General features: G+C 46.1%; 1 protein-coding gene and 1 pseudogene across 3 annotated transcripts; one reads left to right on the forward strand and one right to left on the reverse strand.

The window, feature by feature from the left end:
• The first annotated feature begins 1614 nt into the window (after positions 1-1614).
• HERPUD1 (homocysteine inducible ER protein with ubiquitin like domain 1) lies at positions 1615-13648 on the forward strand. 3 transcript variants are annotated; one of them, XM_019012501.4, is made up of 8 exons: positions 1615-2170; positions 5013-5090; positions 5179-5253; positions 6465-6595; positions 9014-9136; positions 9668-10018; positions 11910-12015; positions 12893-13648. In XM_019012501.4, the coding sequence occupies exons 1-8, from the start codon at positions 1844-1846 to the stop codon at positions 13055-13057; spliced, it is 1356 nt and encodes a 451-aa protein (XP_018868046.4). In that variant the 5' UTR covers positions 1615-1843; the 3' UTR covers positions 13058-13648. The 3 variants fall into 3 exon arrangements, with proteins under 3 accessions (XP_018868046.4, XP_018868047.3, XP_018868048.4); XM_019012502.4 differs by having other exon boundaries at positions 1880-2170; positions 5182-5253; XM_019012503.4 differs by lacking the exon at positions 12893-13648 and having other exon boundaries at positions 1880-2170; positions 9668-9861; positions 11910-11989.
• A 2548-nt stretch (positions 13649-16196) lies between these two features.
• On the reverse strand, positions 16197-16307 carry LOC115931169 (uncharacterized; annotated as a pseudogene).
• Positions 16308-21955: the final 5648 nt, after the last annotated feature.

The raw sequence follows: 21955 nt of genomic DNA on the forward strand, positions 1-21955 counted from the left end.
ATGAGGAGATTTGAAGTTGTCTCAAACATACTGTTTTTTTTTGTTGTTGTTGTTTTTGAGACGGAGTCTCGCTCTGTTGCCCAGGCTGGAGTGCGATGGCACAATCTCGGCTCACTGCAACCTCCACCTCCCGGGTTCAAGCAACTTTCCTGCCTCAGCCTCCTGAGTAGCTGGGATTACAGGCACGTGCCACCATGCCCGGCTAATTTTTGTATTTTTTAGGAGAGACGGGGTTTCACCATGTTGGTCATGCTGGTCTGGAACTCCTGACCTCGTGATCCACCCGCCTCGGCCTCCCAGAATGTTGGGATTACAGGCATGAGCCACCTCGCCCAGCCTCAAACATACTTTTAAGGCCACCAGATGCAGCTGTACAACTGAAGTACATACACTTGCCATTGTAAAGCCTGCCACCAGATGCAGCTTGTCACTTGCCACTCACTGATAGTGTTTTGATATGAGTCTGCAAGCAATTGATTTATGATGGCCTCTGTGCAGTGAAACCTCTCCGCTAATGTTAATCCGTATTTGCAGCCACTCTCAGCACTAGCGTCACCAACCCAGCTCCACCTCCCATCATCAGGCATTCGATTCTCGTAAGGAGCACAGCCTAGTTCCCTTGCATGCACAGTTCACAATAGGGTTCGGCTCCTGTGAGGATCTAATGCCCCCTGATCTAACAGGAGGCTGAGCTCAGGTGGTAATGCAGCGATAGGGAGCAGCTGTAAATACAGATGAAGCTTCGCTGGTGGCTCACCTCCTGCGGTGCCGCCTGGTTCCTAATAGGCCAGGGACTCATAGTGGTCCGTGGCCCAGGGGGGTTGGGGACCCCGTCTTAAGCCATCCAGTTTGTGGCACTTTGTTATGGCAGCTGCAGCAGATGAATATAGCCACCAACCAGACCAGGCTCCTCCTATTACCTTCCTGACCTTGACAAGCGCCTGACAACACCTGAAAAAACAGATGTCCCAAGGGGGTTGGAACAAGGAGGGGGCCGGGGCAATGTCAATTTTGTTTTTCAAGGCTTTTTTTTTTTTTCCTACAGAGGAGGAGGAGGGAACGCCTACAATAAAGAGGCCTTTATGGTCCCACTTCAGGAATCGGAGAACCCCGCCCTCCTCGTCTCAGCCACAGTTTAACGGGTGCATGTGTGAGTATCTTATAAAGTGACGCGTTTTGAGGGGGACTCCAGTGTGAGCAGGACTGTGGCTGACTTGTCGATCATCATTAGGGTGATGTCCCAAACGTTCAAGTCTGAGGCCCAGGGAAATTGGCAACAGCTGCCTGGATGCCTCCATCCTCCCAGCCCAAGGAAGATCTGGCCTTGCTCCTTCGTTGTCCTTCTTAGGAGCACGTGGAGTTCTCCTAGGTGGGCTTGCACACGGGGTCGCCCAGCCGTTCTTTGAGGGTTCGAGTGGGTAGGCTTCCCCTGTAGGACGGGCTTCCCCGTAGGTTTCCACGTGGGGCCACAGAGGCAGGGAAAGGGGAAGTGGGCACTGACACCTGGGGTGAAAAAGGGTGGGGGTGCGGCTTTGTGAGGAAAGAATTTGCAGAGACTGCTAAACTGGGGTCTGCTGGGATACCCCACTCCCCACCCCCTGCCTCGGGCGCCCTCAGCCACCCGAGCTGGGGGCCTCGCAGGTCTCAGACCAAGCTCCCCGCGCGGCCTGCAGCGCACCCAAACATGGCCACCGAACCCGGGTTCCCGGGACACAGCCGCGCCTCTGGGTGACGCAGAGGCGGCGGGTTGCATCAGCCCGTGCCCACGTGCTTGGTCCGCCCTCTGCCACCCGGATCCGGACGCCGATTGGGCCACGTTGGGACAGTGCCTCCGCCTCAGCCAATGGGCGGCAGCCACAGAGCGTTCTGTCCGCAGAGCCAGGCGCGGGGCTCCTATAAAAGGCGCCCGAAGCGGGGGCGCGCGCCCCAGAGACGTGAACGGTCGTTGCAGAGATTGCGGGCGGCTGAGACGCCGCCTGCCTGGCACCTGGGAGCGCAGCGGAGCCCCGACACCGCCGCCGCCATGGAGTCCGAGACCGAACCCGAGCCCGTCACGCTCCTGGTGAAGAGCCCCAACCAGCGCCACCGCGACTTGGAGCTGAGTGGCGACCGCGGCTGGAGCGTGGGCCACCTCAAGGCCCACCTGAGCCGCGTCTACCCCGAGCGTCCGGTGAGAGCGGCCCCGACTTCCCGCCCCTAGGCTGTGGCCCCCCGCCCTCTGCTGGGGATGCCACGTCCGGCTGCCCTGTCCTGTGGCCTCCTCCCGCTGACGGCTGCGATCGCTCGGCCGGTCACCTTCCCCAGGGCTGTGGTCTCCCCTTCCCTGCCCCGCCGACGCGGGCGCCCCTCTGTTGCCCAGGAGCGGTCAGTAAGCAGCAGCCTGACCTTGGGCGAGTCATTTCACCCTCCAAGCCTGTTTCCCCCCAGCGGCCAGGCAACTCGGTGTTCCTAACTGGGCTTGCATACAATGGCTAGAAGTAAGAAAACATCCGTGCTGCAAAATGAGGTTTCTGAACACAGCCTCTCTGCGGGGAGAGGAGCGGGCAGGTGCCACCCGGGGCCGTGGCTTGAGAAACCTGGGGACCGCCCAGACACTGTGGACGGAAGGCCCCACACCCAGAAGCAGGACGTGGCTCTTCTCCTCCCTGTCCACCTTCCGCCGTGCCCCTCCCTGTCGCACTGGACCGAGCAGCCATTGCCGAGTCCTGGGGTGGAGCCCCGTGCACTTTCTGACTTTCTGACCAAGAGCGACTGAGAAGGGAAGCAGGCAGGAGTCGCCTTCAGTCTGGTTTTAGGACGGCAGCCTCTCCATTATTAGCAAGACTTCCTTGCTTTGTTTTGGTTGACACATCTGTCAACATCACCCTTAGCACCGCCTGCCCTGGCCACCACGTGATGAGGCTGTAAGCTGGCCCTTCCTGTATTTACTTTCTGTTCTGATATTATGTAAGTGTCAGCAGTGTTCTTCACTGCCCACAAGCATAATTCTTCATCACACAGGAGAGGGCATCCGGGCAGGAAAAGATAGTGAAGTCGTGAGTTCCAGCTTGTGGTAGCGCCTGTGTCTGTTTTTGTTTCATATGGTCAAGAATGTTTTAGAAGTGAGTTTTCCTTCTGAGTTGTTATTTTGAAATTTGCATATTTATTTAGTAAGCTTGCATTCCATGTCCTCTAGAATTCACCCTGGCACATTTTTCAGTTTCACCATAGCTGCTTCCAAGAAACTGGGTGGCTGTGTTGCCATGAGAATGACTACTGGGTACACAAATTGGTGAAGCAGGTGTAGCCTATGGTTGCATCATATGGCAAAAGGCAGGATTTTGGAGGAGGATTTTTAAGGTCTTCCTTTGGTGAGGAATGCCGCTCCCATCTGTTCAGTCTGAAGACCTAAGATTGTAAACAAATACCTCTCAGGTATACAAATTTGTGTCTAAAAATTATTATGGCTGAAACATACTTATCATTTGTTTTCTGTAGTAGAAAATGGCATAATATGAGAAGGCCTACTTTGTAATAGTTGTTTGCTTTACTTAATATTTTTCAAATCAGCCATCTGTGAAGACTCAATATCAAGTTAGGCCTTTAAAAGGGGGAAAATAATTCAAAACCACTGGCAGCTGTGGTTTTCCAGCCTTTTCTAGTGGTTGAACTCTGTAATAAATGCAGGACCCTACATATACAAAAGGTACTGTTTTCCAAATTCATGTATATATTAGCATTTACCTTTAAAGTTCTCATCCGTCAGAAAAACGGTGAACACAGCATTCAGTATATTTATTTTGGTTTGGTTACACAGTGTCAAAAAGTTCTGATGTGTATGGATAAGTAGATGCACTTTTTGCTGTTTTGTTTGTTTAAACAGCTTGCTTTAATTATCTCAAGCTACTCGGCAGGAACACCTTTATTCCAGGTGTCGCATAATCAGTTATTCTGGCAAGAGTAGATGAACACGTTAGTGATCTCCAATAGACAGATTATATGTTAATATTATTTGAGGCCATTATTTTTAAGTACAATTTAGACGGAGTTTCAAATAGATTTTAAAAATGAGATTTGTATAAAAGAGTGTGCAGTCCCCATGGCGTTAAAATCACTGATATGGAGGAGAAGAGGGGTTGGAATTCTGACACTGTGGCAGCAGATGACCTTGGACAAGTCAATTTTTCAGACTTTCTTCCCTTAAAATAGGGATACTAAATCTCACAGGGTGGTTGTGTATAATGTCACCCACACGCCATCTCCTCTATAACTGCATTTGTATGCCAGGAAATTGTCTGTGAAGGCTTCAGTTTAGAATAGCTTCACATTATTTTGGGGCACTGCTAGGTGATTTTGGTTAAGGCTGGCCTTGGGAGTACTCTGAGTTTTCTCTGAAACCAAACTCAATTTGGTTTGTAGGTTCCCTGTTTGCTGTTTGTTGCTTTTAGTAATAGGAGTCAGTTTACCTGGGAGTTAAGTTTGGACTGGAGATAATTTGCCATTTTTTTTTTTTTGGTTTTTTTTTTTTGAGATAGGGTCTCACTCTGTCGCCCAGGCTGGAGTGCGGTGACATGATCTTGGCTCACTGCAACCTCTGCCTCCCTGGTTCAAGCGATTCCCCTGCCTCAGCCTCCTGAGTAGTTTGGGTTGCAGGCACAAGCCACCACGCCCAGCTAATTTTTGCATTTTTAGTAGAGATGGGGGTTTCACCATGTTGGCCAGGCTGGTCTCGAACTCCTGACCTCAGGTGATCTGCCCGCCTTGGCCTCCCACAGTGCTTGGATTACAGGCATGAGCCACCATGCCCAGCCGATAATTTGCCATTCTGTATTTATTTGCATGTTAGAGACCAGTTAAAGTTAGACACTTTCTAAATAGAAGTCTTGTATATGGGGCTTTTGAGAAAGTGTTTTCCCGTGATGCTGGGGGGAAACACACATATTCAAATTACTTGTATAAACCAGTTTATTCTGTGTTTAGGAACTTGTAGGGGTGAAATGCTGACCTGTGTTACTCTTTCTTTCCACGATCAGCGTCCAGAGGACCAGAGGTTAATTTATTCTGGGAAGCTGTTGTTGGATCACCAATGTCTCAGGGACTTGCTTCCAAAGGTACATCACTTACACATTAACTTCTGAATGTTTTTAAGCACTCACCAGGTTAGGTTCAGGTCCTTAAGTACCTTCGTATTACTTTTAGCAGGAAAAACGGCATGTTTTGCATCTGGTGTGCAATGTGAAGAGTCCTTCAAAAATGCCAGAAATCAACGCCAAGGTGTGTCTGCCTCTTCATGATGGTAACAATTTGTATCATTCAGACTTTCAGGGGAGTAATAAAAGAAGTTGGATAAAACTTTTATTGAGAGACTGTATGGTGTTATTACCAAGTAATATTTTGTTTCTTTCCTAGGAATTAGAAACTGTATTATCAACACCAGTGATGGGTTAATAGTAGCAGATTGTTCCGTTAGTGCTATAGTAGAAAGGTGGAGTTACATATTGCACTATCTTATGGGATATGATTTGATCTATGGTTACTGTGTATCTAGATTACTGAACTAACACTAATTGGGTTTTTATTGAATTTAGCACATAGCAAGTTTCTTCAAAGGAGCCACTAATTTTTATAAAGAGTACAAAAGTGAATATATTTCCTTTGGAAATTTTCATTGTGATTAGTTGGATAGGAAAAGATCAGAGTCTTTATCAAGTGATCTTTAAAGAATTTTTTTTTTAAAAGATGGTCTCGCTGTGTGGCCCAGGCTTTTCTCAAACTCCTGAGGGCAAGCGATCCTCCCACCTCAGCCTCCTGAGTAGCTGGGACTACAGGCATGTGCCACTAGACCTGGCTCTAAAGACTTACATATGACACACGAAACCATTTATTTTTCATTTCACAATGTTTATTCACATATATGGTATTAGTATTCTAATGTAGTGATGCACTCTAAATTTGCATTATATTTCCTAGAACATCTGAACAGAGCATAGGAAATTCCCTATTTTGCCATTATCAGTTCTAATAGAAATCTTAAAAGCACTTTATCATTTCATTTCCCTGCACTGTAATTTTTTTAAATGATCAAAAACAGTATCATACCAAGACTTACTTATATTGGAATACTATTTTAGAAAGTTGTGGGCTGGGTTGTATTTATAAATCTTGTTGGTCAGATGTCTGCAATGAGTAAATTTAGCACCATTATCAGGAAGCTTTCTCACCAATGACAACTTCATTGGAAGATTTTAATGAAAGTGTAGTGTACTCTAGGGAAAAAATATGAATATTTTAGCATCTATGTATTGAAAATTGTGTTGAATAAATGTCAGACTATTTTTTACATAACGTTGCTTCTATTTAATTTTGTCACGTTCAGAGGTGGGGGGTAGGAGATGTAAGCCCTTGACAGCAAAATAATTCCTTTTGCTTGATTTCAGACAGTTGCATCAGCTCCTTTGTTCTGTGTTCATGTTACACTTATTTAGGTGGCTGAATCCACAGAGGAGCCTGCTGGTTCTAATCGGGGACAGTATCCTGAGGATTCCTCAAGTGATGGTTTAAGGCAAAGGGAAGTTCTTCGGAACCTTTCTTCCCCTGGATGGGAAAACATCTCAAGGTGAGTGTTAAAATAAAGATCTTGGCTTATGCAACATGAATGTTCCTCGTTTGCATCAGTTTAAGAATAAGGTATGTTTACACGTATATAATCAGAACTTTTAAACATACAGAATTTTGCTTTATAAATAGCTTCACTTTAAAGATCTCTTATATATTTAACTTTTCTTAATACACAGCCTTTTAGTACACACAAATTTAAAAAGTAGGTAATGCATATATTGGAAAAAAAAGAAAATGTAGGCGTTTTATCCTTTCATTGTGCTGACCTCTTCGTTGCCGTCATGATAGGAAATTAGTGCTGCTGCAGGAGAAAACAGCTGTCGTAAGCATTGTGCAGCTGCTTTGCTGAGTGGCTTTGTGCTTTATTGTAACAATGGGTGACAACAAGGGAGAGACTGTTTAAGAAGTGTCCTTCCAAAGACTTGGGGGTACTAGAAAAATTGCCCAATTTCTTATAACTATTAAAGCTTTTCTTTAGAGCAAAAGTCAGAACTAAATGCTCTGTTATTTGGATTTTTATAGCTCTTGGAATACATTGTTTTTGGGGAAAAATTTGTTAACTGCAAGTTGCAATTCTGTAACTCTCCAATTCTCCGTCCCCCTTTTTCTAGTACTTTTTATACACAATATTTTATAAAGCCAGGTGTTTTAGGAATGAGTTTTTCTTCGTTTTCCCCCTTAATGGAACTTTCAAATATACACAACAGTGGGGACTGGATAATTAATCCCCACACCATCACCCAGGCCTAATAAATAACAATCAGAGTTTTACCATAGCTCATCTATTACCCTTTCCCTTTTTTTTTAAAAAAAAGTATTTAAAAGTAATTCCCAGGCATCATGTTATTTCATCCCTATATTCTTCAGTATATAACTATGAAAACCTTTTAGTTATCTTGTATATCTAGAATGCCATTATCAGATCTAACAGAAATCTTAAAAGCACTTTATCATTTTATTTCCATGCACTGTAATTTTCTTAAATGATCAAAAACAGCATCATACCAAAGCTTACTTGTACTGGAATACTATTTTAGAAATACTCTGTGTATGGAATTTAGTTAAAAGATTGTCAGCATATAAATTGGATAATTATTGGATAGAAAATTATTGGTTAGAAAAACTTAAAACTACTTCCCTTATTCTGATTCAACTATTCTTAACTTGAGAATTGAGGCTCATATTTGACTCTCTGAATCTCACCATATTTAAACTTGATTTCCTTTTAACAAATATTCATTGAACAGCCAGTACATACAACTTTGCTTAAGGATATGAGTTGACCTGCAGGAATGACCTCATAACCAATTTCTGATCTTTGGGCAATTCTATTATGATTTCAATTTTGTGATGTGCTACTGAAGAAATTGACTGTGTAAGAAGCACAAAGCCAAAGATGACTCACATACACCTGCCCTGTGAAGTTGAGGGCTGTGTGGCCTGATTAAAGAAGTGTGCATTTGGCCGGGCGCGGTGGCTCACACCTGTAATCCCAGCACTTTGGGAGGCCAAGGTGGGTGGATCACGAGGTCAGGAGATTGAGACCATCCTGGCTAACACGGTGAAACCCCGTCTGTACTAAAAGTACAAAAAATTAGCCAGGTGTGGTGGCGGGTGCCTGTAGTCCCAGCTACTGGGGAGGCTGAGGCAGGAGAATGTTGTGAATCCGGGAGGTGGAGCTTGCAGTGAGCCGAGATTGCGCCATTGCACTCCAGGCTGGGCGACAGAGCAAGACTCCATCTCAAAAAAAAAAAAAAGAAGCATGCATTTGACATCAGACCAGCTCTGAAATCCAGCCCTGCTACTTACTAGCTCAGTGACCTTGTGCAAAGCCCCTGTCTTCCCTGAGCTGTACTTGGGTTCCCCTTGTAAAATCTCCTTCATGAGATTGCTGTGGACCCAGCAGCCTGTACAGGACCCCCAGTGGTCAGTAAGCATGCACAGGTGATACCACATGCACACTTCACTATAGATTCAGATGGAGGATGGAGGAAGAAGTGGATATTGGGAGGATGGGAGAGATTTCCTTCAGGAAAGACTGGGAGAAATGTGGCTTTTGAGCTGCTCTCTAAAAGATGAACAGTGGGTTGAGACCTGCAGTGAGACTCAACAAGTCAAAACTGAGGTGGGATCTACTTAACCCAAAAAGGTTGTTTATATATCTGTGCACTCAGCAAGTAGGTGGCAAGGGCTGTTGTTTTCCTGTGGGATGGGACTGTGGTAGAAGTGCTGTGTCATTTAGTACCTTCTGTGCTTGTGGTACATGGGTGCATCATACAGTCATTTACCATGTAACTGCCGTAAATTCCATTCTTCTGTCTCTTCGATTTGAATTCTTGATTTTAATTTAAACTTAGTTTTCATTTGTTCGTACTCAACCCACTCAAAATGAGTGTTTTTTCAAATCTATGTATAGGCCTGAAGCTGCCCAGCAGGCATTCCAAGGCCTGGGTCCTGGTTTCTCCGGTTACACACCCTATGGGTGGCTTCAGCTTTCCTGGTTCCAGCAGATATATGCACGACAGTACTACATGCAATAGTGAGTCCTTCCCGCCATGCTGGGTGTGGCCAGGGCTCCCGGGAATTGAAGGGAATTTTATCCGTGTTACCTGTAAAGTTCAGAATGGAGGGATGAGTGTATTTTCATCAGTCTGCAGAGCCCTGCTCTATTTGGTCTGTGGGTAGAGTGTAAATGACAGCTGCTACCTGATTTGTGTATTGACACAAGGGTGCTTTTGTCTGATACATAGTTTAGTGACTTTATTTAGAACATGTTACTTTTCAATTTGTGCTATCTTCAAAGTTTTGTGAGGATTTTAATTTGCTACTGTGCCATAATCTTACAGTGGGCTTGATGTTTAATTCCAGGTGAAATTCACCTTGTGGCTTTTCTTAGAAAAGGCATTTATAGATATAGTTAGTAAGGCAGTTCTTCACTAAATTGAAGAAAAATCAAAGGCATATCTACCTACTTGAAATTCTTAACAGTAAAAGACTGCTGTGTAAATAGGCCACAGACTTCACGGTGCTTTGGTCTCAACAGTATCTGCCTCTGTCGTTTTTATTTTAGTTTAGCAGCCACTGCTGCATCAGGGGCTTTTGTTCCACCACCAAGTGCACAAGAGATACCTGTGGTCTCTGCACCTGCTCCAGCCCCTATTCACAACCAGTTTCCAGCTGAAAACCAGCCTGCCAATCAGAATGCTGCTCCTCAAGTGGTTGTTAATCCTGGAGCCAATCAAAATTTGCGGATGAATGCCCAAGGTGGCCCTATTGTGGAAGAAGATGATGAAATAAATCGAGATTGGTTGGATTGGACCTATTCAGCAGCTACATTTTCTGTTTTTCTCAGTATCCTCTACTTCTACTCCTCCCTGAGCAGATTCCTCATGGTCATGGGGGCCACCGTTGTTATGTACCTGTAAGCAGATGGTTTCTCTAATATAAATTTCACTACACTGTGTTCACACTAAGCAGATTTTGCTCTTTTTGTTTTTTGTTTTTTTTGAGATGGAGTCTCGCTCTGTCATTCAGGCTGGAGTACAATGGCACAGTCACTGCAATCTCCGCTTCCCGGGTTCAAGCGATTCTCCTGCCTCAGCCTCCTGGGTAGTTGGGATTACAGGCGCCCACCACCATGCCTGGCTAATTTTTATATTTCTAGTAGAGACGGGGTTTGGTCATGTTGGCCAGGTGGTCTCGAACTCCTGACCTCAAGTGATCTGCCCACCTTGGCCTCCCAAAGTGCTGGTATTACAGGCGTGAGCCACCACTGCGCCTGGCCAGATTTTGCTCTTTTTTGAGCAGTCTCAGTTACTGTAGAAGGAGATGTGTTTAAATAGTATATCATTCTGTGGCTGGACGCAGTGGCTCACACCTGTAATCCCAGCACTTTGGGAGGCCGAGGCAGGAGGATCACATGAGGCCAGGAGTTTGAGACCATCCTGGCCAATATGGTGAAACCCCATCTCTACTAAAAATACAAAAAATTAGCCGGGTGTGGTGGCACGGGCCTGTAATTTACTTGGGTGGCTAAGGCAGGAGAATTGCTTGAACTTGGGAGGCAGAGGTTGCAGTGAGCCAAGATCGCACCACTGCACTCCAGCCTGGGTGACAGAGCAAGACCCTGTCTTAGAATAAATACATAGTAAATAGTATGTATTCTGGCACTTTCAATACAAGGAATTCATGGCTTGGTTGTATGGTCCCAAGAACATATCAATCCTGTGTTAATATAAGAATATTATCTTGTCCTCTAGATAAGCTACCTTACCTTCCAGGCTCACAAACTACAATTATGTAGCCATACTGAGGCATGGAACAGAAAACTGTATTTGTTTTGAATGAGAACACATTTGCCTTTATCAGGCCACAGCTGCCTTCCAGGGTAAAGTCAGGCACTGACTGTTAGCATGGCCCTGAAAGGCAAGGGAACCTTCACATACCTGACATTTGGTTTTAGCTGTGGCCCGAAGCAGCAGTTCTCCACTGGGGGTGGTTTTGTACCCTCTCTCCCCAGGGGACATTTGGCAATGTGTAGATATTTTTGGTTGTCACATCTAGGGGAAGTGGTCCTGCTGGCATCTAGTTAGTAGAAGCAAGAGTGCTGCTGAATTTTCTGCAATGCACAGGACAACTCCCACAGTAAATATTTGGCTCAATATGTCACTAGTGCCAAAGCTGAGAAAGCCTGGCCTAGAGTGATGGGTCTTCGTGGTTGAAACTAAAAGAAGAAATTTTCCTGTATAGTAAAAATGGATTTTTATTTTAGCTTTTAAAAATAAAAAAGGGGAATAATTAGAATATAATGAACACTCAAATATCCACAATTAATCATTGCTAATATTTTATTATATTTAAGACTTGGGATTCAATTGGTTTCTTCAAATAAAACGTTTAGTTAATATTTTCTGTAGTCTCTAGAATCATATATTTAAATGACCAAACATAGGTTGTCATTATGTTATATATAATTATAGCTTTGTAGGTATATGCATTCTCCCCGCTCTGTTCAGGTTTTCAAGGGTAAGGTTTAGTTCATATAAATAAGCATTTATTGAGTGCATACTATGTGCCAGGTGCTGTTTATATGGCTGGGTGTGCAATGATGAATAAAACACAGTCCCTGCCTTCAAGGACCTAACAGACTGGTGAGAATGTCTGGGAGACAGTGTGATCAAATGCCTCTGTAGATGGGTCTTGCAGTGAGCTTATCAGGGTGCCGCTGTGATTAGAGGTGGGGAGCCTTGGATTCTTGAGTAAGTCTCACTGTGACATCAGCTAAGATGGACTTTTATGTGCTTCCTTTGAAGGCATCACGTTGGGTGGTTTCCATTTAGACCGAGGCCGGTTCAGAACTTCCCAAATGATGGTCCTCCTCCTGACGTTGTAAATCAGGACCCTAACAATAACTTACAGGTATGGAGCCTCCCACGAAGCCCAGGCGAGCTTGACGTGATATGCCAGGCTCTCCAATCCTCAACCTTTAGATTGCCAGCTTGCGGTTTACCATTTTATTGGGCTAAATATTTCATGATTTGTTCACATTTCTTCTTAGAGCAGCAGCTATTTTTAAAACGTCGAATGTGCCATCACATTCTATCACATATTTTTGACATGTGGCAATTTGCATTTTGGCTTAAGTAAATAACATTTTTTTAAACCCACTATTTTGAGCGTTCAGTGGTCTGTAACAGTGTGTTATACCATAAGAACTGGTATGAAGTGGTTAACTACTAGTTTAATAATAGTTGAAGCCTGGGCGTGGTGGCTCACGCCTGTAATCCCAGCACTTTGGGAGGCTGAGGCAGGTGGATCACCTGAGGTCAGGAGTTTAAGACCAGCCTGGCCAACATGGTGACACCCCGTCTCTACTAAAAATACAAAAATTAGTTGGGCGTGCCTGTATTCTCAGCTGCTAGGGAGGCTGAGGTGGAAGGATGGCTTGACCTTGGGAGGTGGAGGTTGCAGTAAGCCAAGATCGCACCACTGCACTCCAGCCTGGGTGACAGAGTGAGACTCTGTCTCAAAAATAATAATAATAATAGTTGCAGATCTAGTTGTTTCATTTGATATTTGCTGCCAGGAGCAGTCGAAACTATGACAACATCAACACAGTTGTGCTGTGGAAGCCTGAGAAACAGCCCTATCCAGCCTAGGGCATCATTCCCTGGGGTCCTGGCTGCCTGCTGCTGTGCCTATGGGGCAGGGGGCAGGGATTTACCCTGCCCTTTCCTAACATTATTTGGTGTTCATCACAGCCCTAATTGTTTTCTCATTGTTTCATTACCTGTAGGAAGGCACTGATCCTGAAACTGAAGACCCCAACCACCTCCCTCCAGACAGGCATGTACTAGATGGCGAGCAGACCAGCCCCTCATTTATGAGCACAGCATGGCTTGTCTTCAAGACTTTCTTTGCCTCTCTTCTTCCAGAAGGCCCCCCAGCCATCGCAAACTGATGGTGTTTGTGCTGTAGCTGTTGGAGGCTTTGACAGGAATGGACTGGATCACCTGACGCCAGCTAGATTGCCTCTCCTGGACATGGCAATGATGAGTTTTTAAAAAACAGTGTGGATGATGATATGCTTTTGTGAGCAAGCAAAAGCAGAAACGTGAAGCCGTGATACAAATTGGTGAACAAAAAATGCCCAAGGCTTCTCATGTCTTTATTCTGAAGAGCTTTAATATATACTGTATGTAGTTTAATAAGCACTGTAAGTAGAAGGCCTTAGGTGTTGCATGTCTATGCTTGAGGAACTTTTCCAAATGTGTGTGTCTGCATGTGTGTTTGTACATAGAAGTCATAGATGCAGAAGTGGTTCTGCTGGTACGATTTGATTCCTGTTGGAATGTTTAAATTACACTAAGTGTACTACTTTATATAATCAATGAAATTGCTAGACATGTTTTAGCAGGACTTTTCTAGGAAAGACTTATGTATAATTGCTTTTTAAAATGCAGTGCTTTACTTTAAACTAAGGGGAACTTTGCGGAGGTGAAAACCTTTGCTGGGTTTTCTGTTCAATAAAGTTTTACTATGAATGACCCTGGCAGAGACTCCTATCATCCTAGCAGTTTACTCTGCGTTTGTTGTATCTAGACAGTCAACAACTGAGTTGTCGGTGTTTAACCTGAATGCTTGTTTTTCAAAAGAGGACTGTTTGTGCCGGTAAGAATGATCAGGTAAGGCCATGAAAGTTTTTGTTGGTGTTTTTGTTTTTGAGATGGGGTCTCGCTTTGTTCCTTGGGCCAGAGTACATTGGCTACTCACAAGTGGGCTGGTAGCTGGCTACAGCCCCAGACTCCTGGCTTAAGCCACCTCCTGCCTCAGCCACCCTGGCAGCTGGGACTACAGGCATGCGCCATCACACTCAGCTTGAAAGTTTTAATTTACTAAGAATATACCTGTGTTTCCCCCCATTTCCTGATTTAAACAGTACTGGCTTATATAGGAACCCATCAAGTTAAATTCCCCAAATTTAAAGTTAGTAAATTTAGTGGTTTCACCTTGGCAAATCTGCAATAGTTTCACCAGCTCAAATTTCATGCTTTTGTAAGCTGAGCTTATGTTTGTGATTTTAATCCTTTAAGTACTACTGTGGTAACTAATCATTTTTTTGTTTTTTTGGTGGTGTTTTTGTTTTTGTTTTGAGATGGAGTCTCGCTCTGTTGCCCAGGCTGGAGTGCAGTGGCGCGATCTCAGCTCACTGCAACCTCTACCTCCTGAGTTCAAGCGATTCTCCTGCCTCAGCCTCCCGAATAGCTGGGATTACAGGTGCCCACCACAATGTCTGGCTAATTTTTTGTATTTTTAGTAGAGACGAGGTTTCACCATGTTGGCCAGGCTGGTCTCAAACCCCTGACCTCAGGTGATCTGCCCGCCTCGGCCTCCCAAAGTGCTGGGATTACAGATATGAGCCACCGCACCCAGCCAGGGACTAATCTTTAAAGCAAAGTTTTATATATTTTTACGTGAGTAATGTTATGTGTAGGTGTTCTATTTGGCAAAATAAATCAGCCTTTTCTATCACGATTGTGGTCATTTAAATTAATCCTCATTGGAAACATTGTTTACCTAAGATAAACATTCACTAAACAACTCATAGCAAGACGCTGGGTAGGTACAAAGATGTCTTATGTGTGGTTATGCTTTCAAAGCCAACTGAAACGCTTTTGTAAGGAGTTAAATAGCAAAAAGTTTCAAACAACTGTGTGCCCTAGAACAGAACTATCAGAAGGCAATGAATATTCACAAATTGTGAAGAGATAGTTTGCTTCAAGGAAGAAATGACTTGTAACTAGAGTAGGTATGAAATGATGGGGGAAAAATGATGAGGTATGAAATGACTCACCTTCTCTCCAGCTCAAGGTAAGAAGGGTGGCAGCAGGAGTAAAAGCTCAGGCACAGGACGTGCTCTTCCTGCCAAACAGCTGGATTCTGCACATGCTTGGGAATGAGGTCCTGCTGGTTTAGGAAAACAAACATTAAGAATTCCCAAAGTCTTGGGTGGAAAAGCCTGTTGCTTTTCAGAGGCAAGGCCATCACCATTTGACAAGGGGCCCAAGGCCCCTGGCAGCTGTGGTACCATCTGTTTCTGAAGGAGTGGGGATTTTACCCCCTGAAATGTCAGTTCGTGGCTTAAACTCTGGGGTCTACAGGCCGAAAATAAATAGTGCCAGGAAGGTGCACCTGAACAGAGCTAACCAGGGTTCAGATTGGCACCCCATCCCCACTGGGGCAAGCAGGACTCTTAGCAATTAAGGCCTAAGATGGCTGACAGGTAGGACATGGCAGAAATTCAGTGCTTCCACCACAGCTACTCAATGTGCCATGATCATGGGCCACACACCACTCTGAATACTTAGAAAATTATTGGTTTGGGCCTTTATTATTAAGTAGCAAGTAAATAACTGAAAAAGCCCCAGATTTCAGCTCTGGCTATGGCAGCTTTCTAAGTCTGTGTTTTTAAGGTGCAATTTCTTGAATCCTAGTTCTGTAGAAGAAACACTCTACCCCCCCCCGCCCCCCCACCCCTAAAAAATGAGCTTCATGATCAAGTACATTTTGGAACCCTCAGGCTGATCCAAGTTCATAGATTTCTTCACTGCAGGCCTTCTGGGTCCTTTAATATGCCTGAAGCTGGGGCTTTCCCTTCCTGAGAATGGCCTAGGACTATCCATGTGCCTCATTTTGGGAAATTTAGTAATGAGTTACTAAATCAACACCACCTTTGGCATTCTACATAGCAAACATACTTTGTTAGATGTGACATTTTACACAATAACCAATGGAGATAAAATTTTTTAAATTTATTTTTGGCCAGGCATGGTGGCTCATGCCTGTAATACCAGCACTTTGGGAGGCCGAGGCAGGCGGATCACTTGAGGTCAAGAGTTTGAGACCAGCCTGGCCAACGTGGCGAAATCCTTTCTCTACTAAAAATACAAAAATTAGCTGGGCGTCGTGGTGGGCACCTGTAATCCCAGCTACTCGGGAGGCCGAGGGAGGAGAATTGCTTGAACCCGGGAGGGGGAGGTTGCAGTGAGCCAAGACCACACCAATGCACTCCAGCCTGGGCGTCAGAGTGAGATTCTGTCTCAAAAAATAAATAAATGACTTCTTATTTATTTTTTTTACCAGTGCTCTACATGTTCAGAGAAACTTCTCTGGTAACCAACCACAGAAATGATCCCTGAAAGTATAGTCTTAGGAGATAAATATTCTTTACATAGCCAGGAGGGAGATGAGAAGCCATACCTGTCTACAGTCTGACTGACAAAGGGGGAGGCTCCAGGTCCCCTGGAGAATCCCAGGTTTTATGTAATAATTACTTGGTCCTTTTCAAAGTACTTGGATGTGTGTAGGATAGTCTCTTTGTCTTATCAGCTAGTCCTGCAATCTAGGTGTTCTCCCATTTTGTAGAGGCTTGCAGAGATGAGAGACCTGTCCGAGGTCTCAAGCCCCTAACTGGCAGATCTGAGACTAGAAATACTCCCTCTCAGGAGCGGACCTCCTCTACAATTTTTTTAAGCAGTCCTCATGTGCCAAATATGGCGTGGGGGCCAGGAGACAGAATGAGGCATAGGTTGGGCGTGGCCCCTCCGCTCTTGGGTCTTGTAGTCGGCTGTGGGTGGCAAGTACAGCAGCGATGGCAGACAGGTGTGATGAGTTCAAGGACAGGGAAATAACATCCACAGCCCCATCCCAGTACTCCTGTGCAGCAATGGAAGTGTGCCACCGACACAAGGGCTGCAGGGTGAGCAGGAGTGACAGGCGAAGAGAGGAAGAGAGCTCTGCCTGTGCAAAGGCGGAGGGAACATGGTGTGGGAGGAACTGAAGAGAATTCCACAGAAGTATGAAGAGGGTAGGGAGATTGAGACTGGAGAAAAGGGGGAGCCGGGGCTCCCCTTTTGACCATGCAAAGCAATGGAAGCACAGCACTCCCAGCCTCAGGGTCCTCCATGATTGGAGACTGAGCATGAATTCAGAGGAGCTTGTGGAAGTCACCCAGACAGGTCCAGAAATCCTGCAGTGCATCCCTTCCGTTACCCCTGTCATAACTGGGAGAAGACACCACTCACATGATGCAGGGGAGAGTGCAGGCATGAGCTAGCACCCATATTGTCCCCTGCATCTGTCCTTGGCTATGTTTTATACTCCCCACCCCTTAGAACATTGTAGTCAAACTAGGAAGTATTAAATTGGCTGGTTGCTCCCAACTACACTGGACAAAGTGGAGAAAAAAAAAAAAAGGAGGAGCGCAAGGTTTCAAATTCCCAGCTCAAGCTCTGCATAAAAACTGCTGTGACTTCCTTAGAAGAGACCCCTATCTCCTGTAGCTGCAGGGTTGAGATTTCTGAGCTCAAGTGATCTGCCTGCCTCAACCTCCCAAAGTGCTGGGATTACAGCTGTGAGCCACCCTGCCTGGCCAGGGCTGAGATTTGTGAAAAGGAAACCCAAAGTCTCATCTTGCACGTGGCTGAATTATGTCACAAATCCAATTCCCAAATTCCAGCCTTGCAGGGCGTCTTCAGTTAAAGTGAGGGCAACTTGAAAATTGGAATGGGAACATAAGGGAAGATTGCAGTAAAGCTGGGGACATTGAATCCCTAAATTCTGTTATGTTCCCTGCCAGTAGAAACAGCCCATCTACCCCTCCCTGGGTCCAGCTGTGTGGACACAGATTGGCAGCGAGTGTGCAGGTGTTATTTCCCTACCCTTGTAATCATCACACTTTCTTTTTCTTTCTTTTTTTTTTTGAGTCAGAGTCTTGTGCTGTTGCCCAGGCTGGAGTACAGACAGTGGTGCAATCTCAGCTCACTGCAACCTCCGCCTCCTGGGTTCAAGCAATTCTCCCGCCTCAGCCTCCCGAGTAGCTGGGACTACAGGTGCGCACCACCACACCTAGCTAATTTTTTTGTATTTTTAGTAGAGACAGGGTTTCACCCCAATAGCCAGGTTGGTCTCGAACACTCCTGACCTCAAGAGATTCACCCACCTCGGCCTCCCAAAGTGCTGGGATTACAGGCGTAAGCCACCGTGCCTGACCTCATCACAATTTCTTAACCCTTTGAGAAACCCTGTGGCCTTCCCTGAGGTAGCTATCTTGCAGGGCACTTCTGATTCTTCTTGGATCCTATGCCCTTCCCCTCTTTTCTGGACCTGTAACTAGACTCAAGTCCCACCAGGCCCCAGAGAGAAAGGTACACACTGTGACCCATGAAGAGGTGTGTTACACACCAAAAGAACTGCATGATTTTTCCAATTTATACAGACAAATCCAAGAGACATGTATGGGAGTAGACTTTAAGGTTGTGAGATCACGGAAGGACCATAGTGTTGGATCTGGCTGAACGTAATGATATGGGCCCACTAAGCAGAGATTCTTAACTCAGTGCTTTAGCATGAGGGGTTAGAAAGGGCTCTAACTTGGTTGGTTGGTTGTTTGGTTCATTGGTTGGTTGGCTGGCTGAAACATGGACCAAAAGGTAGGTGGCCAACACCGTTCCTTATTTTGTTATTAATATATTTGTATATTCATATACAAACTTGTATGCTATGATATCTAATACATATTATAGATATAAAACAAATCTTTAGGCCAGGCATGGTGGCTCACTCCTGTAATCCCAGCACTTTGGGAGGCTGAAGCAGTTGGATCATGAGGTCAGGAGTTCAAGACCAGCCTGGCCAACAGAGTGAAATCCCATATCTACTAAAAATACAAAAATTAGCCAGGCACGGTGTCAGGCACCTGTAATCCCAGCTACTCAAGAGGCTGAGGCAGGAGAATTGCTTGAACCCAGAAGGTGGAGGTTGCAGTGAGCTGAGACCCCATCACTGCACTCCAGCCTGGGTGACAGAGCAAGACTCCGTCTCAAAAAAAAAAAAAAAAAAAACTTTTGTTTCTTTCCTCTCTCATTCCCTTATCACCTAACATAAGATGGATCATCACAGCATTGAAGTGACGGGATGTCAAGCAGAAGAGTAAACATCACCCAAGGACGTTGCAGCCTCTCTGGGGAAAGGATTGGCATGTTTTCTGTTGTATGCAGGATGGTTGAGTCATGTTAGGTGAAGTATGGCTTTGTTACTGTCTTTATCTGGAGATTAAGTGTGTTTAAGGAGATGCATACAGGTGCCAGGTTGACAAAGAGAGTACTGTAATGATTAGTTTTATGTGTGAACTTGGCTAGGCCCAGTTATGTAAACACGAATCTAGGCCAGGCTTGGTGGCTCACACCTGTAATCCCAGCAATTTGGGAGGCTGAGGCAGGCGGATCACCTGAGGTCAGGAGTTTGAGACCAGCCTGGCAAACATGGTGAAACCCCATCTCTACCAAAAATACAAAAATTAGCCTGGCGTGGTGGTGTGTGCCTGTAGTCTCAGCTACTTGGGAGGCTGAGGCAGGAGAATCGCTTGAACCTGGGAGGTGGATGCTGCAGTGAGTGGAGATCATGCCACTGCACTCCAGCCTGGGCAACAGAGTGAGACTCTATCGCAAAAAAACATAAAAGAAAAAACAACAAAAACCCCGTGAATCTAGTGTTACTATGAAGGTATTTTGCAGATGTGCTTAACCTGCATGGACCTCATCTAATTATCTGAAAGACCTTAATTGCAAAACTCAGGGTTCCCCAAGGACAGAGCAATTAAGTCTATGGCCTGCAGCCTCAGCTTCCGCCTGAGTTTCCAGCCCACCATCCTACCCTACAGCTTCAGACGCGTCTAGCCAGCCCCTACAACTGTGTAGGACAATTTCTAGAAGTTAGTTAATGAATATGCTATTGGATCTGTTTCTCTGGAGGAACCCTGACTGACACAGGGGCCGGCTCTGGAGGTTGTGAGGTCCAGTTCCTTATCCCTGTGTAGTGTATTGGCCAGTGGGGGTGGGAATTGCTTCCAGGCAGGCTGTGTCATTTGTTCAGGCAGGGTCCCCTCCCCTTGGCTCTGCCTGAGAGCAAAGGCAGGTGGGGGTGGCCCTGGGGAGGGCCTGAAGTTTTGCTCTGTGCCTCCTAAAGCTTTCCCACTCCAGGGACCAGGCCAGGCAGGCTGGCAGGAAGAGGCAGGCTTCATCTGGAAGGATGTCTCCAGGGTGGAAATGATGAGATTTAAATGGTGTAGGGACCCAGAGGGTGGGGTGGGACAGCACCACTGACCCAGCTGCAGAGTTGGACCTTCTGAAGCCCATTGTGTACATGAGAATCTGTGTGCCTGATTGTGTAGGTGCCTGTACATGGATAGGCTGCGAATCTGTGTGCACACAGCTGGCTGGAGAGCACATGAGTAGGCATATGTACCACATTGTCAGCACTCACCCATTAGCTCCTGGGGACTCACTTGCTGCAGGTGATCCCTGTCCTCGTGGGCTCTACACCCTGGCAGGTCAACAGAGACTACAAAGAAACAAGTGGACATAAAATGACAAGGGCTAGGATAAAAAGCATGAAAAGGAGAGGGGATAACGTGGCAGGGGACATTTTAGAGTGCAGTGGTTTCGACACCAGAAGGAGGAGTGGTTAGACAGTGGTCGGGGAGGGCCTCTGAAGAGGTGACACCTGAATGATGAGCTGGAGCAAACCAAGCAAAGATTGGAGGAAGAGCCTCCAAGCAGAAAGAACTGCAAGGACAAAGGCCCTGGGGCAGGAGCGGGTACGTGTGTCCTGTATGTGTGTGTCCTGCACGGTGGCAGGTGTCTGAAGCTGAGCCCAGAGGAGCTGTGGAGATCAGGCCCAGAAATGGAGCCACAGCACGTAGGGCCAGAGACCTGCAGTAAGAAACGGGATGTGGTCGAGATGGGATGGGAGCCACCGCAGCACCATGGGGCGGGAGCAGCAGAGTCTGATGTGTATTTCAAGGAGCTGGAGTTCTATGAGGGAAGAGCGAGGAGGCGTGTGGGAGGAAGAACAGCCCCACCGAGGCCTGCAGGGACGGCAGCAGACCCCAGGTCAGAGCATGAAGGTAGAGGGAAAGTTCCAAGAAGTGGGTGGGGGAATAAGCACTGGATGGCTGATGACAGAGGGCAGGGTGGAGGATGCGGGGCCAGGGAGGGCTGCACAGAGCCCTGGGAGGGTGAGCGGTGGCCCTGGCTGTCTAGGAGGCGCCACCTTGAGGTGCTACTGGAGGATACGCCGCAGGGAAGGTGGATGGTCTCTTCTGATGACAACCTTCTTGCTGGCATTAGACTGAAAGGGGAGGTGATTTGTAGGAATGAGGCCAGAGGGGTTGTCCCCAGGGAAGGGCACCAGATGTGGGGCAGGAGAGCTGGTGTGAGTTGCAGCCGTGGGGCCTGGAGGAAGTCACATCACCCCACTGAATTCTCACTTCCTCATCATAACAGACCCTGTGACATATAAAACCTGCTCTGTCCACCGCACAGGGATCACAAGGCTGGAGTGAAATAATGGAGCACTTCCCCACAGTGGCACACGGGACCCAGGGACGGGTGTGCAAAACCGTTCTAGGTGGAAGAACACTTTTTTTTTCTTTTTCTTTTTCTTTCTTTTCCTTTTTTGTTCTTTTTTCTTTTCTTTTCTTTTCTTTTCTTTTCTTTTCTTTTCTTTTTTTTTTTTGAGATGGAGTCTCCGTCTGTTGCCCAGGCTGGAGTGCAGTGGTGCAATCTTGGCCCACTGTAGTCCCTGGCTCCCAGGTTCAAGTAATTCTCCTGCCTCAGCCTTCTGAGTAGCTGGGACTACAGGCACCCACCACAACATCTAGCTAATTTTTGTATTTTTAGTAGAGACAGGGTTTTACCATGTTGACCAGACTGGTCTTGAACTCCTGACGTCAAGCGATCCATCTGCCTTGGCCTACCAAAGTAGCTGGGATTACAAGCATGAGCCACCGTGCAAAGCC

The sequence above is a fragment of the Gorilla gorilla genome, chromosome 18 (assembly GCF_029281585.2).
Source record: "Gorilla gorilla gorilla isolate KB3781 chromosome 18, NHGRI_mGorGor1-v2.1_pri, whole genome shotgun sequence".
Taxonomy (NCBI): Eukaryota; Metazoa; Chordata; class Mammalia; order Primates; family Hominidae; genus Gorilla; species Gorilla gorilla.